Raw genomic sequence first — 17,867 nt, 5'->3', positions numbered from 1 at the left:
TGGCAGGTTTCCAGCAACACATACCATTGACAGAGTTTAAATTCATTCAGTACCTAAGTAGAAGTACTTCATTCATTGCAGAAGCACTCTTTGTCTAAGCATATAAGCAGAAACTAGGTACTTAAGCAGTCATGATTCAAGGCAAGAGTTGTGCTACTTGGGCAAAAGAAAACAAACCATTCTTCTGAAGGGTTAACTTCCTCCTTCCTTGGCAGACTTTATCTGGTTTGTGCCTGATTTGTCTCTTTTTTTAAATGGTTGATTTTGCATTAATCTGTGCATAGGAACTGGCAAGCACATGATCTGTAAAGCTATAAGAACTGTGAAGCTATAAATGAAAGGATGTCATATGTATGACAAAACATGTACCTCCATCAATATATTATAAAATAAATTAAACATCTATCTGAAGAAATTAATACACATTGTTTATGTTTGTATACAGATGTATGCTTACTGCAAATATTTCAAAATTCTCTTTTTGTAAAAATACTTTTCTCTTTCATGGTGCTTTATATACATAAATATGGTAACTTCATATTGAGATTGATTGCCCTCTATTCTTTTCAAACAGGCACATGGGGACAATCTAATCAAGCTCTGAGATAATTTAACAAAGTTAAAAAGGACAGTGACTGCTGCCAGAGAGCTATCAACAATATGATTCAGATTTGTCTAAATCCTCTTGGACTTTGGCTCTTTATGTGCCACATTGCCACAGCTTTTCTGACAGTGTTTATAAATTATGGAAGTGATTTTTCTGCTCTGGTGAACTTAGCCATTCCTTCCATTGTTTGGGTTAAGACTACATTCCTGAGCAATGCTCTGTCTCTTATCAAATCCAAGACTTCTCCTTGTAGGGATATCTGTAAGGTAGGTTGGCTGCTGTCTTGAGGTTTTCCTGTGCATTTTCGTTTAATTGTCAAGTACAGCACCCTTTTGTAGAGTACTTTATCAATGCTTAAACCAATGCTTCTTACACTCTGCAAAAGATTAATTTGATTCAACACTTTCAATGTTATCCCGTTATTCTTCAGGGAGAGAACAATGTACCATTGTTGCCTCAGTCTCCTGAAAACTTACAGTGTTCTCTTACCTTCAGTCACTGCAAGCTCTTCAAGAACAGCATGAACCTATTAGAAGCTGGCAATACTGCCAGTAGCACTGTGCTTTGTGTTTCAGGACCTTGGCATAGCCTTTAGCACCAAAACAAGCATTCTGTATTCTTGCTCAAGATGTGAAAGCCATATTCTACGTGCTTTCCATTCCCATCTTTCTGCATCAGCACATGTTCAGTGTAAAGCTGTCAGGTCTGTTCCTCCAGACAAGTAGGTGTTTAGCATCATATCCTGAAGCTGCACAATTCAGTTTGAGCGTCTGTTCTCCTGCAGTCCTTCTTGAATTTCTCATGGCAGGAAGAAGATTCCAGTTTGAATTGACTTCTGCTGCAGGTGAACATCTTACCTGGAAATATCAAAACCCATCTGAAAATAGTTCAAGGGCAAGGTTCCTAATAACTATTTGCGAGTATTAAAGAATAGAGGAGGCTGGGAAACCACTGAGGTTTTAAGTAACTTGAACACAGTAATTCAGAAACTGTTATTAAAGTTTGTCGTTGGTAATCCTCATTAGGAAGACTGGTTTACTGTCTTCTTCTCTCAGTCAAGTTGACTATGTTTGTTTACCATGGGTCAGAACCACATCCAGTAGAGAGCTCTGTTGCTCAATTGCTTTGCAACATCCAGACTTTTCAAAAAGGTCATATTGCTTGTCACATAGTTGAGGGTGAAAAGATTAATTGCTTCACTTTGCATTAGCAGCAGGCTTACAAAAGAGGCATCTGGACAGAGTTTCAGATGACAAAAAAATTTGTTCTGTGTCTATTAGTAAATCAAATCGGTGGTACTCATTCTTTATTCCTGATTCCAACTGGCAAGACACATCTAATGTCCATGTGATTAAACTCTTTCATCTCTGAACCAGAGTGTGTGCAACCCAATTGCCTATTGAAATTGTTCCTGGCCCATATTATGCATTAAAATGTGACCAAGTATTGTCTGAGACTATGGTGGCTGACATGGGGCAAAACCACACCAGGAATTGTGCAAACAATTTCACAATATAGACAGCAGAAGGAAATGACAAGCCCTAGCTCTGGTGCAGTTTATTTCTTGCCATAGAAGGAGCTTTTGGTCTGAAGATAAATGTAGGAAAGTTCCCTTTGAACCAGCTAAGCCCCTGGAGTTCTGGCTTTGACTTGGGCTTTGTGATACTGAAGATGCAGAGCATGGAGTCGGTCAGTGTACCAACCCTCCTGATCACTGCCTCAGCTGATCAGCATGAATGTGTCACTTCTGCAGAAAGTCCAGAGTTTTCTTTATCAACTGCAAGCATGAAGAAGGGATGCATCAAAATGCCTTTCAAATTATCTTTGCTACCCTGTTTAATAGTCGTGGTTGCCTCCTTGCCTGGTTGGAAGGTTCATCCCAGTGATCTGAAAGCTCAAAGTTTGTCATGCTTGGGAATATCCTAAAGCCCTACGTGAAGAAAATCCATCAAACAAACATAGTAACCGGTAATATCACTGATATAATATCAATAAATAGGTACTGCAAGGTTCCCATCTTCTTTACCAGCAAGCTTTTAGCATCAGGTTTATTGGTGACTTACTTGCCAAGATCTTCAAACAAACTAATGAAAGTGCTAATTTAAAGCTGATGACAATTAAATGGGAAGTGGTGGAAGAAGGGATGGACAATTGTATCCTAAGGGATGGACAATTGTATCCTAAGCAACGTAGCTCAAGGAAAGATGAAGAGCAAGGGCCTGAGCAACAGGCCCAAAGGATACAGCCCCAGATGAGGCTTCTCAGTTTGGGTTTTTTCCTTATTTTCTCACAATGCAGCAGTTTCCACAGAAGTCTGATCCAAGGTTGCAGCTCCACTATATCAGAGCTGACCCTGAACACAGGCAGCTGAACACCAGGAGGTGTGAGGACACCGTTGCAGCATCTGCTGTTGCACTCACAACCCTTGCCAAGCAGGGTTTGCCAGTAGACATTCAGCTGATCCTAGTCTGGCCAAGGACCTTCCGGTTTGAAGGTATCCAGTGAGACCACGAGCCCTGCCCTTCCTTTCAGATCTTCTTGTACTCTTTTCAGGCCAGAATTGCCATCCCAGGCTCTGCTGTCCCTGGTTAATGGTGCTGGTTGCCCTTCTGGATGAGAGTACACCTGCAACTTCTCAGCAAGAAAACTTCTGATCCTCAGTCAAAAATTGCTTTGGTGTCCATCCAAGTACACATGATCTTCAACTGCTGTCATCTCAGATGCTTTTGTCCATTTGGCTGAAATACCAGGCACTGCAAATACAGTTAATTGAAACTAAACTAAATGGGCATCTCCACCAACGAGTTGTGAATACTTAGTCATGACTTTGACATTAACAAATTCAGGCATTCAGCCTTTTTCTGCTCTTTATGTTGAGTTTCCTGAAATTGGCTGAAATTCTATTCTTTGAGATATGTTTTTGTATGTTTATTCCTACATCTCTTGCTTTGAGGCCGTAAGCATTTTTCCAGAAATTCTGGTGCTGGAAGAAACAGGTATTGTAGGGCGTGTACCTTTCTTTTTACACCAGCATGAATACATGAGAAAGAAGAAAAGAGGGAAAATAGAGGAGGGTACCTTGTAGGTATCTCATGTGCGTACTAGTGAGATAAAAATTTGTCAGTCTTGAGTGAGTGAATATACATACAGGAAAAGCATGAATGCACATATTGACAACACACTTAGAAATACATCTAGAATATTAATATATAACCATTCCTCTTTTTTTAACATCTTTTAATTTGAAAGATAAAGGAAAATGTAGCACTTCTGAAAACTTCCATGTTTCCATGACCTGGAGTAAGATGAAATTAGCTATAGTACAGGTATACAAATAGTAGCAGTGTAAGGTGATTAATTTCTAGTTTGGGAAACAGTGTGATTTATGAGATATTTAGAAAAACGCATAACCACTCTGTTTACATATGGGGTAGTTAGAATTTTTAGATAAAGATGCATATTGCTTTATATTAGTCACTATTTGAGAAACTAGGGAGTACCATATAGACTTTAATGTTACAGTAATTTAGATAAGAAGAAGTGGCACAACAGGGTTTAAGAACAGCAGAAAAATTGTTAAAGAAGTTTTGTCATTGTTTTCAAGAGGGCCTAAATCAGCTAAAGATGTTACAGAAATACAGTTTAGTGGCTGATACAGACATATGCAATGTAGAAAATGCTTTCAGTGTACTTGTAGAAATGGCAAAAAATTAGGTAAAAAATTCTTTAGATCTTTTCATACACATTCCTTTCTGTTACAAATTGCTGATAGACTTCTGCTTTGTTTTTTTACCTGTTTTTTCTTCACATTGAATAGCATTTTCTTCTTAACTTGAAGCTAAAATCTTTGAAATTAAATTAATAAGCATATTTAAATTACTATATATGAATGTGTTTACTACTCTTTTCTATGTTGAGTATGGACTAAAAGAGACAGAGTGTATGCTATTTATCTTGTACCTGTTCCTCTTTACTTAAGGTCAAAGTGAACTTTGCCAGTAAACACACTGGGTGAGATTCTGATGTCATTAATACTAAACTTTTCCATTGATTTCAGTGGAGCTAGGCATACCAGTATTTATAGAACTTCATACAATAATTTTTTTAAAGAATACAGTTTATTTGCTTATAGAAAATCATACCCATACTTCCTAAGAGTTATGAAAACTGTGGATTTCAGTAAACTGCTTTAGTGCAACAGTTACTTAAAAAACTTAAAGAGATTGAATTATGTACTGAATGTTCTACAGAATCTGGAGGCAAGATCAAGCTACTATGCTGTTAAAAGTAAATAAGTAGCACATTATTTCTTAAGACTTACCCTTTCAGTTCTGTGTTGTGCATAAATAAATTGAATTATTGATGTTTTTCTCCTTTCCCAAGATTTTCAATGCAGTCAAATCAATATTGGGAAATAGCAGTGCAAAACTACAACTAGCTGAACACTCTGGTCCTGATCCAGCAAAATATTTAACTACATGCTTCCCCTGCATGAATATGTGTACTTAATTATTTTAATAAAACTATGTGAATGCTCAAAACTAATCATCAACCATTAAACGTATTAAAGTGAGTAATGTATTTTGCTACTTAAAGGAGCCCTTTGAGCTTGATTTGATTAGCAGTGTTTTGAATCATTAAGAGTTGAATAATCCAAATTCTTCGTACTGCACTGAGGAAATGCTGTCACATTAAGAGCACCCAGCTGTAAAAGGTTATTCCTGGAAATTGTGTCTTTGCCTGTAACACCAGAGATGGTTTTCCTTTTGTATCTGCTGTGCTCAATGTTCAGACAAGGTGAAAAGCTTTTGCAGGTGTTTTAATTATAAGAACTTCTGATTCATATAGTCCATCTAGTTTGTCAGTGATATGTTGTTCCAATATAAAGATTTCGTATATAAATTTCACTGTGTTATGAGATTCTAGGAGCCTGTTTGTAGGTATTTGGGTGCAAGATAAAAAGGTAGAAGTGCAGGTATATGTTCCGTGATTTGTAATGCTTTAATGGGTGTTTACTATAAATGGCAGTACTGAGGGCTATTCCACAATCTGTTAACAACTGTTTGGTTTTACATTAGCTTTTTGTAACATGACAGTGCAAGATAGATTACAATCACTAACCTATTAAGGGAGTTAATTGCTGCAATTCATGTGATTTGTATTTTCTCAGAAGGAAAGCATTCAAATTATGACAGTGACCCAAGCCCATGGGATACTTAAAACGGACTGCCAAGGCCAGAATTCAACTAAAACAATTAGCAAAAATAAACTGGGTGTTGTCAGATGCTACAGAGTCAGAAATAAGTGGAGTGCTAGTTGTTGCTCATCTCCCAGTTCATCAATCCTTATGTACTGTTTTACTCTCCAAATGAAACATGTACTAAAGCAGTAACACATAGTCTTGAGGACCCGTGCCAGCACCTGGACTCTGAAAAGCAAGTGATGTGACATGGTCCTCTTCTGTGAGTGCAATGCCTGCAAGCATGTCAGCCTTGGGTAGGGTGACCCCACCAAGTGTGGCACTTTACTTGCAAACTGGATAAGGATCCAGGGTGCTTTTTTTCCTTGAAGGTCTCTTTTGGGGGGCTTCCTAACACAATGTACATGTGAATTCAATTAAAATGTCCAGATAGAAAAAAATAATTGTACCACAGATCACATGTTCATTATCTTAATGTTTTCTGGGATATCCTATTTTAACTCTAAATCTGTTGTGATACCAGCTCTGAAGTGCTGTTTTAATCTCAGATTAACCTCAAGAAGATATACAGGTGGTAAACAACTATTTTTTCTGCACCTCTTGAAGTCTTCAAACTCACCTTCATTTACCTAAAGGATGAGAGATATATTGAGGTGATAGAAGTTTGTCGTGATGTAAGAAGTCATTCAGAGAACTTTGAATTACATAATGAGAAAAATAGTTTTAAATTTATTATTGTCTTTTTTTTAACTAGGTTTTGACACTCTCTACAGGTTATCCAAAGATACAAGAAGATTTTAGAAAAGGCACAAGCAGCAATCAAACCCTAAAAATAAGATCTTAATACAAAATGTTTAGCTATTAGAGATGTCAGTAAACACTAGATATATACCAAAAAGTTGAGTAAATATGTATTTTAGACTTCTTAATTAACATAAAATTAATGTTTTCACTTTTTAAAGAACAACATGGGGTGACAGCTGTTTAAGAAAAGACTAAGATTACTCAGACATGAACACTAAAGTCTGTACATGTTCAACAAGGGAGAGCTTTAGGTTCACCAGCAGGGGACATTGCATTTATCAGAGCTGTGTTATAAAGATGATTCAATTTCAAAGACAGTGAATATCAGACCCTCTCTCTTGCACCCACTTACATTATTTGCTCAGGCTGAAATAACCCTGAAGTGGCAGTAATTTGGATTTATCAATTTTAAACATCTTTTGCCTGCCTGGATGGTGCAGATACGTTTTAAATAAAACCGGTAAGACTGTCACATGCAGTAGTCTGTGTTAAGGACATTACAAGATCTGCCATCTCCAGCAGCCTCCAGGACCAGGTTTTCTCCTGCCCAGCTGCTGAAGCCCAGTCTGGTGTGACCTCAGTGGGAACACTGGGCCCTCATACCTGCTATATGATCTCCTACTTCCCATCTAGTCCAGCTTACTTGTCCTGCACAACTCTCTTGAATACCCTAGTCCTCAAATTCATCTTCGTTTTCCTTCTTATCAGTAACACCATCCAGGTTAGCTCTCTCCAAAGCTCAGCCTGTGGTTCCTTAATGACCCATCTGTTATGGTCTGGAGATTTTTGGTCTTCATCATCATCTTAATTATCCCTCGTCTACCAGGTTTGTGTCTCTGTGTTTTGTTTACCCCTTTCCCTTTTTCTTGCTATCCCCTCTGAACTAAAAAGGTCCTTGATCTTATAACTTTAATGAAGAAGATGCTCTTACATTACATGTACCCTCAAGAGTCTGTGTATCAAACTTCTTTAAAAATCACTTTTAGAGTAGAGTTTATGTGTGCATTATAGTTTACCGACACCTCAGATGCCTAATAAATTTATCAGGTAGCATTTTTCAGGTATGTGTACATCACAGCGTATACTAACTCTAGTGCTACTCAGTCACTTGCCCTTTCCATCAAACATCATGTGAAACATCAGTAAATATGGGTTGTGTGTGTATGTCATGAGACCAACCTTAAATTTAATAAACATTTTTATCATTAAAGTGAATATACAGTCATTACCTCATGTCATTTTACATTTCCAGTGTTGAAATGTGAAGTTTTCTCACTTATTATTTTTATGTTTCCTTCTTCCTGAGAATTTCTTTCAAGTCAGATACATTTTAGATGAACCTTCAAAGATATGCTTCTGGATATGGTGTGGTCTGACAAATTAGTCATTTAATATCATTCTTACCTTTTTACAGCTCAATAGTACTTGTACTGAAATGAAGACTTCATCCTGTAGCAAGAAAAAGAGGAGGAGTGAAGTCATTTGTCCCTTTATCCTCATTTATTAATGATTAAGGACACTGTAGTATAATTAAGAACTGTACATTAGATTAATGCTTTGTCAGTGTTTTCAGGATAGTGTATCCATAGACTTTTTAACTTATATAACAGAAGGTTTTCTGCTCATGTTGTCCTAACTTGGTGCCAAATGAGTATAAGCTAGGAATATTTATGGGTTTATTGGTGTGTCAATCAACTCAACCTCAGATATGAAAGAGAAGGAATATAAAGACAAAATGATGAAAAATGTAATACTTTTTGTGCATTAGAAGGAATCTTCTCTTGTCCTACTAAATACTTTTAAAACTATCTCTGTTGAGAAGGGGAACATGTGATTTACATTAGCGCATACTTAACAATGTGCTTAATACTGTCCTGAATGTAGATATTGAATTGCTGCTATACAGAAGAAAGGGAACCTTGGCATTTGCATTGCAAAAATAAAACTGAGGCTTTCATTTCTAGAGACATAATAAATAAAGATATATGCTGAGCTGAACTATGTCATGCCAAAGATACATCTAGCCAGTAGCCTAGTGACAATGGCAAATAGCAGATGCTTAGGAAAGGCGTGTAAGAGCAGAGCAGACATAAAGCTGCACAGTAAACCCTCCCGATGTCTGGAAGTCAGTTTGTGCTTTAGGGCCTCCCTGAAAGATGACTATATCCTCATCTTTGTGTTCAGTATCTCCCAATGGATCTCATCAAGTTCACCCAAATCTCCTTATTTAATTGTACAGTCCTGGAATCTTTTCCCACCATCCATCCTATTCCTCCCCACAACCTCCCTTATCCTTTCCATCACTCCTAAAATAATCTACTCACTCAGAAAATGCTGATGTCATCAAAATATTTAATTCTGATGCTCTGCGAGCAAGGACAAAAAGGCTATATACGGATTAACGAAACAGTGCCAGAGCACTAGTTAACTAAACAGTGCTAGAACACCAACTCAGACATTGTCCTGCTTTTTCTGTACAGCTAAATGTTAGCACAGTCTAACATAACACTGCTTTGAACCAGCCCATGCTCCTCACAGCAACTTTCATGTATAGTTTGGAAAGTTAGTATGGATGAGAGATGTTCTCTCAAACCATGCTCCATAGACAGTGTGGTTGAGACCTCTCTGGTTTTATAAAAGAGTTTTGCCATATGGACACAAACAAGGCCACCTGGGTTGGCTTTGTGGTGTGAATGATGTCCCATTTTGATTACTGGTAAAGATTTGAAGCACAGAAATTCATTTTTTTGCCTACACTTGTGAGAAACCCTAAGGCAGCTCTGGCTTGAGATGGTCCTTCAGAGAGGAAGAGTCCTGGACTCCTATTCCAGGACCGTTCATGGTCTGAAACAAATTTCATAGCCCCAGGAGGGTTATGGGCCTCTGAGATTTATCAGTAGGTAAGATGTTGTGTTTTGGATGGCAGCTGTAGACTTTGGCATCTCAAGCCAAGCTTCACAATTAGAGCTCCATGGTAATGCTGCAGTACCGAAAACTAATGAGCCTTCTCATTGCCATTAATGCCAATCTCCGTGTTTTTTCTTTTCCTTCCCTTACAGTTAAAGTTCTAACTTATAAATTCAGTTTTTCACCCTGACAAGTGCTTGTACATGGAACAGCTTCCCAGTCCCAATGCTCAAACTCCTCTCTCTCCATTCACGTATGTCGCTTAGCTTCACCTCTTCCACGAACCATATATGTAGAGCCCAGACAAAAATACAGACAGTCCCTTAAGAGCTCTAGGCTAAAACAATGCCTGAAGTGGAAAAATTCTGAAAACAGATGTAATTCATCATTCTCAGTGTAATTTATTTCTCCTTTGGGCATTACAACACAGCCCAACATTAAAGCCACTCAACTGCAAAATGATTATGATACCATGAGCATTGCTGTAGAGTACAGATTATGGACAGCTACTCAAGCTAAACGGCATGATGGCAAAAGGACAATAAAAAACCAACAGTGTTCTACAACTGAATTATATGTAGGAAACATATAAAGTCTTTGGAAAAAATAAACTAGCAATAGAAAACGAGTGAGTCTGCCAGGTCTAACAAGGATGATGAATGTAGTGAAAGTGAGTGAAGAGACTGTTTGGCTAGGAGACCACTTTCTGACATCCTGGCCAAAACTAACTGTAACTAAAAATGATCTATGATGTAAGGGGGAAAAAAAGTGTTCAGTAACTTAAAGAAGGTCTCGGTGCTGAAATATCACACTGAACTTTTTATGGCTTCCAATGAAATAAAAGGGATTTGTTAAAGAGGACTGTTGGGATTATATGGGAAAGGTCCTGGTTCTACTGTGTCTATTCCATGGACAGTGGATCCCATTGGCATTCCTGGGTGGATGATCCTTGCTATCCTCTCTAGTTAATTTCCTTAATGCTTCTATTTTTACTTGACACATGGTCTGTGGCTGCAGTTCAAGTTGAAGATGAGCTTTACTTCCCACCCGTTGATGACCTGTGTGTTGCAAGAGGATTTCCCCTGACCATGGAAACAAGCCTCTGGATTTCTGCTAGCTACAGGCATTTCTTGTTTTCTTCCTCACTGGACATGTAAAGCGGAAGTGTATTTTACATTTAACTGGAGAACTTATGCATCTGCTATGCCCCTGGATAGATGCCTTAAACCATTAAAGAGATGTGAATCATGATGCTCCACAAGTATAAAATGGTTAGGGGACTGCAGTTAACAGGGATATAAAAAAGCAAAACATACTTCCCCCTAGAATAAAGTTATCCATTACAAAGGCTTCTACATTTTCTTCTGAAGTGGTCCATCAAGGCCACTGTCAAAGATGGGATGCAGATATTAGTAATATTACCTGGTGCCTTCTCTACCTACTGACTGTCCCAGGATGCTGGAAAGCAGCTTGGCAGAAAAGGACCTGGGGGTCCTGGTGGACACCAATCAAATATGAGCCAGCAGTGTGCCCTTGCCACAAAGAAGGCAAATGGTATCCTGAGCTGCATAAGGCAAAGCATGACCAGCAGGTCAAGGGAGGTGATCATTCCCCTCAGTACTGGAGAAGCTATGCCTGGAGTACAGGGTCCAATTCTGGGCTCCCTGGTACCAAACAGACATGAACATACTGGAGAGAGTCCAGCAAAGGGCCACAAAGATGATGAAGGGACTGGAGCACCTCTCCTATGAGGAATGGCTGAGAGAGACGAGACCGTTCAGCCTGGAGAAGGGGAAGGTCAGGGAGGATCTAATCAATGTGCATAAATACCTGAAGGGAGGGTGCAAAGAGGGTGGAGTCAGGCATCAGTGATGCCAAGTGACAGGACCAGAGGCCATGAGCACAAACTGAAACATAGGTAGTTCCCTCTGAACATGAAGAAACACTTTTCTACTGTGAGGGTGCCTGAGCACTGGCAGAGGTTGTCCAGGGATGTTGTGGAGTCTCTATCCTTGGACATATTCAAAAGCCATCTGCACCAGATCTCAGTGGCCTTGCTTGAGCATGGGTGTTGGACCAGATAACCTCCAGACCTGCAACCTCAACTATTCTGTGATTATGGGACCTTTTCCATTCCTCAGAGATAGCCCAGGTTTCTTCCAGCTGCAGCATCCCCCTTGGCCATAGCCCACCTCCCTACCTACCCTCCTGCCACTGAGAGCCAGCATTTTGGGGCAGACAGAGCAGAACTCATTCATCAGGGAGGAGGGAGCAGAAAAGAATCCTAAAAAAGGGTCAACATGTTCAGCCAAGGTCAGTTTAATATGTCCAGCCAAGGTTGAAAAACTTTCAGTGGTTACGCTTCTCCCTGTTTGCTATTGCTCTTTTTATCTAGTTGACAAAGATCAGTTCATGTTACATGGAGTAGCAGACAGCTGGACTGATAGATAAATTTCTTACAAGGGAATACAACATATGCATCAACAATTGCTAGTCTGAAGTGTTGGCTTCTTGAGCCCGGGTTTGCTGTGCTTTGGTTTTGACTTGATCTGAGAACACTTCAAATTTATCACGTTGTTTTCTGCTTCATGGCCCTGTGGGAACTATGCAGTGTGGAGGTGTTTGTGTAACCTTGGGCTCTACCTTGAACAGTTTGTTGCTCCCCTTTTTTCCACCTAGAGAACATTTTTCATCAGATCAGTTTAATGAGTTATGAGTATAGATAAATTGTATTTATCACAAATTTAGACAGCTTCTTATCAGATATTTTAGTATAAAAGGAGTTCTTCATGGAAAAAATGCTACCACTTCATTAAAGATGCTTCAGTTTCTGCTTCTTCTTAGTTGCCTGGGTAAGTTGCAATTGAAATATTTGAGTTGGGAAAGGGTGAACCTCTTAACCTCTAAGAGGTGCAAATTAGAGCATAACATTTTTTTCTCTGCAGTTACTGTGCTAGGGCAAAACATAACGTGGACACAATTATTCTGGTGGGAAGGGGTTTTCTCTATTGCAGGAACAAGATTTCCATAAGAAAAATCTGGTAGTTCTCTGAGGGAGGGGAAGGGAAATCTACACCCTAAAAGAAAGGGGATTTAGGTTGGTCCACAACCACCTGGCAGTTAGGATGGGGTTGTATGGAGTACAGGGAACAAGTCAATTTATATGAAAGCTTTGCATTTTGAAACATTTTATGGTATTTTTCAACCATGGAGGCCTTAAAGAGCGTCCAGGATGGAGAGCAGTCACAGTGTCACCATGTGCGAGTGCAGTCACTTGATCTTTCAGACCTGCTTAGCTGGCTGCCCTGCACAGCACAAGTCTGTTGCTGGCAGTAACCCGTGATGACTGATGCTGTTTAGAAATCCACATGACAAACTGCACTCCTTTTTTTGTGTGGTTAGGAGCAATCTCTGGAAGTCCCCTAAGGGAGACTCTTCAGGAGGATGTGCTGACGGGGCGAATAATTGGAGGCCATGAGGCTGACCCACACAGCTGGAAGTGGCAGGTAAATCTGGTGTCTTATACTTGAAAAAAGCCTTATACTTGAAAAAAACAGTGAGAAAATGACAGCTTCCACTGTCCAAAGACACACACACTGTTTCTGCAGAGGCACAGCATGGCTTGGGTGTAAAATATGTTGTCATTTGATCCAGGTATCGCTTCAGATTGCCTATCCTGACTACCCGGGGTACTACTCTCACATTTGCGGCGGAACCCTTATCACCGGCAAATGGGTCATGACTGCAGCCCATTGCTTCAGCATGTGAGTAGGATAAAAAGCATTAAAATTCTTGCTCTGCTCCCCATTTGTGCTGCAGACAGGAGACAGACCCTTCTCACCCTCTGAGCTGTTCCTTGCACAGCTGGACATCTTGCTGCACACTTAATCAAGGGAACTGGAAAACTCTGTTTGCCTTAGTCTTGATTTTACATATTAATTACTGACTTTCTGGGAGTGGAAATCAAGCTGATTGCTGATTTACATAAGATGAGGTGCATTTGCATAAATGTGAGCATTTTGAAGGGGTTTGCATCCTGAGAAACCTACAGAGATGGAGAGATTGAACAAAAGGCGTGTTTCCTAGCTCACAGGCCATGTTGTACAATTTGCTCTGCATCATGTCTAACATGCACCACCTAAATGATACAACATGACACCAATAAGAGAACACTCCTTTTTAATTACTTATGCCTTTAGTGAATGTACTTACAATAAAGTGTAACATGCTGATCCTTCACACTCTGTTTCAGACAGATGCAGAGATGCAAAATGGTTTTGTTAAAGACCAGCCTCAGCACTGTTAGCTGATGCTGCACCTTCACTTATTTTGCCAGCAAACCACAGGCAGCATTTGCCTAATTCATAAGACCATTTAGCTACAGTCCATTGAAAATCTGCTGGTGGAAGGTGCTTTACAAATTGTTACATTGGTGGAAGGTCTCAGTGGTACAGGAATTACACTACAAAGCTAGCTGTGGGGAGTGGTTTTTACATTTCATTTACATTACATTTACATTCATCACATATTCTGTGATTCATTTTCAGGCCAGAAGGATCAACCTACCGAGTGGTTCTGGGTGAGCATGATCTCTTGCAGGAGGATGGCACTGAGTACGCTATTGATGTGGATAGAGTCTTCATTAACGAAGGCTGGAATCCCAATAAAATTGCCAATGGGTAAGTATTTTGGATATCATCAGATGGCTGAATGGTGCTTAGCACCTTGTCCCAGTAGCGTTTATGTGTATATTCAGTCGTTTCCAGTGAGGTTGGATTTGTGGGAAGCACTGGAAGATGGTGCAATGGAGATTTCCCAAATGACCTCCTCTCTTGGAAGTGTTACATGGTGTCTATGTGGATGATCTTAGTCCTGTTTTGGCCAAGATGGGGGAAGGATGGGCCTCACAGATGGATCCAGGTTGTACAGCAGATTCAGGAGCTTGCCAGCAGTCACACCACTGTTTGCATCTGATGAAGGGAAGCCAACAAGGAAATGCCGACAGACTGTCTGAAACCGCCCCTCAGAGGCATGCTTGTCAACCCAGGGTCCACTGAAATTCACTTTGAGGTTGGGTGCCTCCAAAGAATTGAAGATTTTGGGGGGGTGTTAGTCCTTTATCAGTCTGTACCATGACCTCTTCTTTCTTAGTTGCTCATATTTTCCTGTTGCCTGTGATAGCTATAAGGATTAATTAATGATGTTTGCAAGGTGCTACTCTATCATCATGCCAGAGGCTAGAGACCTCTATAAGTGATAAGATGTGAGTGAGGACATATGGTTTATGATAATTCAGGATTTTCAGTAAAGAGTCTTTTACCTGTACCCCATTTCAGCTATGACATTGCCCTGCTGCGCCTCAGTTCTCCTGCCTATGACAATGGGTTCGTTGAGCTGGGACTGCTTCCATCTGAAGGAGACATTTTGCCCAATGACTATCCTTGCTATATTACTGGATGGGGTGCAACTAGTGGTAAGTAAGGGTGAAGGAGGAGTGTTGAGGGTCCCTCCCGGTTTCAGAGGGACGTCTGTGCAGGTAAGGCTGAACAAGGCAGGGTGTGGGCTTACTTCCTCAACTGCTGGAGCTTCTGAACCAAAACCTCACCCTTTCTTTGCCAGTGGATGGCAGTGTCCCGGACAGACTGCAGGAGGTGATGATGCCAATTGTTGACCATCAGATCTGCTCCCAGGATGACTGGTGGGGATCTCAAGCAAAAATCACTATGATCTGTGCAGGTGGAGATGGCGTGAGGGCCGGATGCAGTGTAAGATCTGTCATTATAAGAGGATTTTCAAGATCTTCTCTTTCTCTTTCCTTCCTATCTGACCTTGCTGTTCCTTCAGCTGGGACCTGGTTTTGCCATTTCTTCACCTGCAATAGCTCTGCTGCAAATCCTGGCCCCTTTGCTGCTTTCTGCTGAATATCTTCTAAACCAGACTGCTCCACATTCCTCCAGGTCCCCACAGAGCAGCCAGCGGAGAGAAAACCTCCAAATCCTCAGGGTGTATCTCTCCCCTCTGATTTTGGAGGGGAGATTTGCCCCTTATTCCAGCAGCATGTCCCACTGACCAGCTCCGGGGGACTAGGTTGAGACTTTGTCAGTCCCCTCTGCCCTCATCCAAAGGATGAAGCTGCAGGGTAGTCTTACCACTCCTCCAATGTTGCTGTCATGTTGCGCCCCAAAGCAGGCAGTGCTCCCCGCTGCTTGTCATCCCTCTCCTCCCCAGCCGCTTACATGGACATCTGAGGTTGCTGCAAGCATTGGCTATATCCAACTACACTGTCTAGCCCAGGTTAGGTGGAAAAGGAAGATACTGTGAGGTTCCCTTTATCCCAGGGACTCCAGGTGGCCCCAGGTGGTAAGGAGGTTTGGCATGTGAAGGCAGGCGATACCTGTTGCCTCTGCCCATATTCCCTTCCCTACAGAGGTGGGTTCCGGTGAAAGTAAACATGCAGAGCCCTGAAAAAATAACGGACAAATATGTAACATACTTGATTATGTAAATATATGAATATAGTAAAATATAGAAATAAAACAGGTTACATAATTATACACAGCAAAATTATTGGTATAGTACAATTATAAATCTATTGAAATTTAGTTTATTTTTTGGAGAGGTTTAATTATGGCAGAACCTTGTTACAAACTGGGTTCTGAGCCAAGCAAGAGCCTTTATCTTCTCATATATTTTAACTCAGATTTCTTTCTTTTTCACCACCTTAACTTCCTGGGACCCTTTGAGCACGCTTGTTTGCAAAGCACAAGGATAGCAGCATTTCCCCTCCACCTGGTTCCTTGTAGCTGGAGAGTGCACTGATTTTTTAATGGAGATGCTGCGCAGGTGGACCTTGTTGGGGAGGATTACATGTGATGCAATGTGCCCTGGACCATTTCTTACAGTCACTATATTTGCAATGGTGGTGGTAAATGAGGGTTTCAACCCTTCCTCAGATGTGTATGTATATGTGTGTGTGTGTCTGTGCATGTAGACTAAGATAACAAATAGTCTGATCTTTGCAACACCTTGGTAGGTGCTGGGTAGTCTCTGCTCCCATGCTGCTGGAGACCAGTCAGCCCTTTGCTAAGTAAGCAGCACAAATTTTTACTTTCATGTTCAGAACAGTGATTAACTAACTAGCGCTGTTTAGTCCTATCCAGTCATTCCTCAATTGCTCAGATAATTTGGCTTAATATGTTCTTCTCCTTCCTCTGATCCAGGGGGACTCTGGGGGCCCTCTCAACTGCTACAAAGATGGTCACTGGCAAGTCCATGGGATTGTCAGTTTTGGGCTAGTTCCTTACTGTAACACCTACAAGAAGCCAACAGTCTTCACACGTGTATCAGCCTACGTGGACTGGATCCACAATGTAAGTTGCTTAGCGCCTGCGAGGTAACCTGATGCATCTTCTGTGAAGGCGAGGGACTGCCAGAGTGATTGGAGTCTTTAATTTATTAAACTATTAAGAACTGAACTGGGGGATCTAGGGAGATCTAAAATCAGGATATTTAGTGCTACTTTTGGTGTAGTCAAACAATTTTAAGGAAGGAGATGCTGTCTTATAGTCTGAAATGTTCTGCCGAGGACCACAGAAAAAATTCAAGCCAGGCAGGAGCTGGGCTTTGTGTCCAAAAAATGACCATACTCCAGGAAACCACTGAGGGATTATCTAGCTGGTGAATGGAAAATGCAGTAGACATAAAACATCTCTGCAAGTGCAAGTCCTGCAGTGCCGCACTGTGCACTTTCAGCTTTACATTTGACAAAGAGCAATGAGCTCTTTGCTCACAGAAATAATGTCTGGCACAAGAAGCAGCTGTTTCCCAGGCACAGGTGGTGGTTCTGTAGAAATGCCACTGTAAACCATGGGACCTGCTGGAAAGAAAGGTGGGGAGAGATATTTTAAATCACTGCACGTAAGAGGGAGGCTACTGTGGTCCATAAACCTTTCTGGGTGGGAACAGGTCACTGGAGCAGTCCCCTGTCCCAGCTGGGAACAAACCCTGCTTCAGAGCACTTACACGTGATGGAGACATGCATTATTCTGGCTCTGTACTGAATCCACTTCTCTTTTGTTTTCCAGATTATAGCAAATAATGGGGGTTTCTAGAGAAGGATTGTCTGGTGCATGAATATGAGAAGAGCTAGAATTAAGTATCTCTGCTCATTAACTCCTCTCATCCCTTCTACACCTCTTTGGGCTATTGATAGAAAAAATTGTCCAAGAGTATAATAAACTATCAGTGATTACAACCAGTGACCTGTTGCTGTGTTTGCTTGGCCTTAGGCACAGGTTCAGACCCAGTCAGCAGGGAAGGAGGTTCCAGCAAATGCTGCAGCCTGTAATG

General features: G+C 40.8%; 1 protein-coding gene across 1 annotated transcript; it reads left to right on the top strand.

Annotated features, from left to right (window-relative positions):
• The first annotated feature begins 2,899 nt into the window (after window positions 1-2,899).
• Window positions 2,900-17,629, top strand: LOC141956687 (elastase-1-like). The gene is made up of 8 exons (XM_074897491.1): window positions 2,900-3,101; window positions 12,921-13,024; window positions 13,173-13,282; window positions 14,066-14,197; window positions 14,855-14,991; window positions 15,138-15,283; window positions 16,739-16,888; window positions 17,603-17,629. Exons 1-8 carry the CDS (start codon window positions 2,900-2,902, stop codon window positions 17,627-17,629), a joined length of 1,008 nt encoding a protein of 335 aa, XP_074753592.1.
• Window positions 17,630-17,867: the final 238 nt, after the last annotated feature.

The sequence above is a fragment of the Athene noctua genome, chromosome 2, assembly GCF_965140245.1.
Source record: "Athene noctua chromosome 2, bAthNoc1.hap1.1, whole genome shotgun sequence".
Lineage (NCBI taxonomy): Eukaryota > Metazoa > Chordata > Aves > Strigiformes > Strigidae > Athene > Athene noctua.
This window is presented reverse-complemented; position numbering and strand designations above follow the sequence as displayed.

Coding starts and splice junctions, on each gene's coding strand:
- LOC141956687 (XM_074897491.1), top strand. CDS start 2,900: ATGCAGCAGTTTCCACAGAAGTCTGATCCAAGGTTGCAGCTCCACTAT. Junction 15,284..16,738: donor GCGTGAGGGCCGGATGCAGT/GTAAGATCTGTC, acceptor CCTCTGATCCAG/GGGGACTCTGGGGGCCCTCT. Junction 16,889..17,602: donor ACGTGGACTGGATCCACAAT/GTAAGTTGCTTA, acceptor TTTGTTTTCCAG/ATTATAGCAAATAATGGGGG.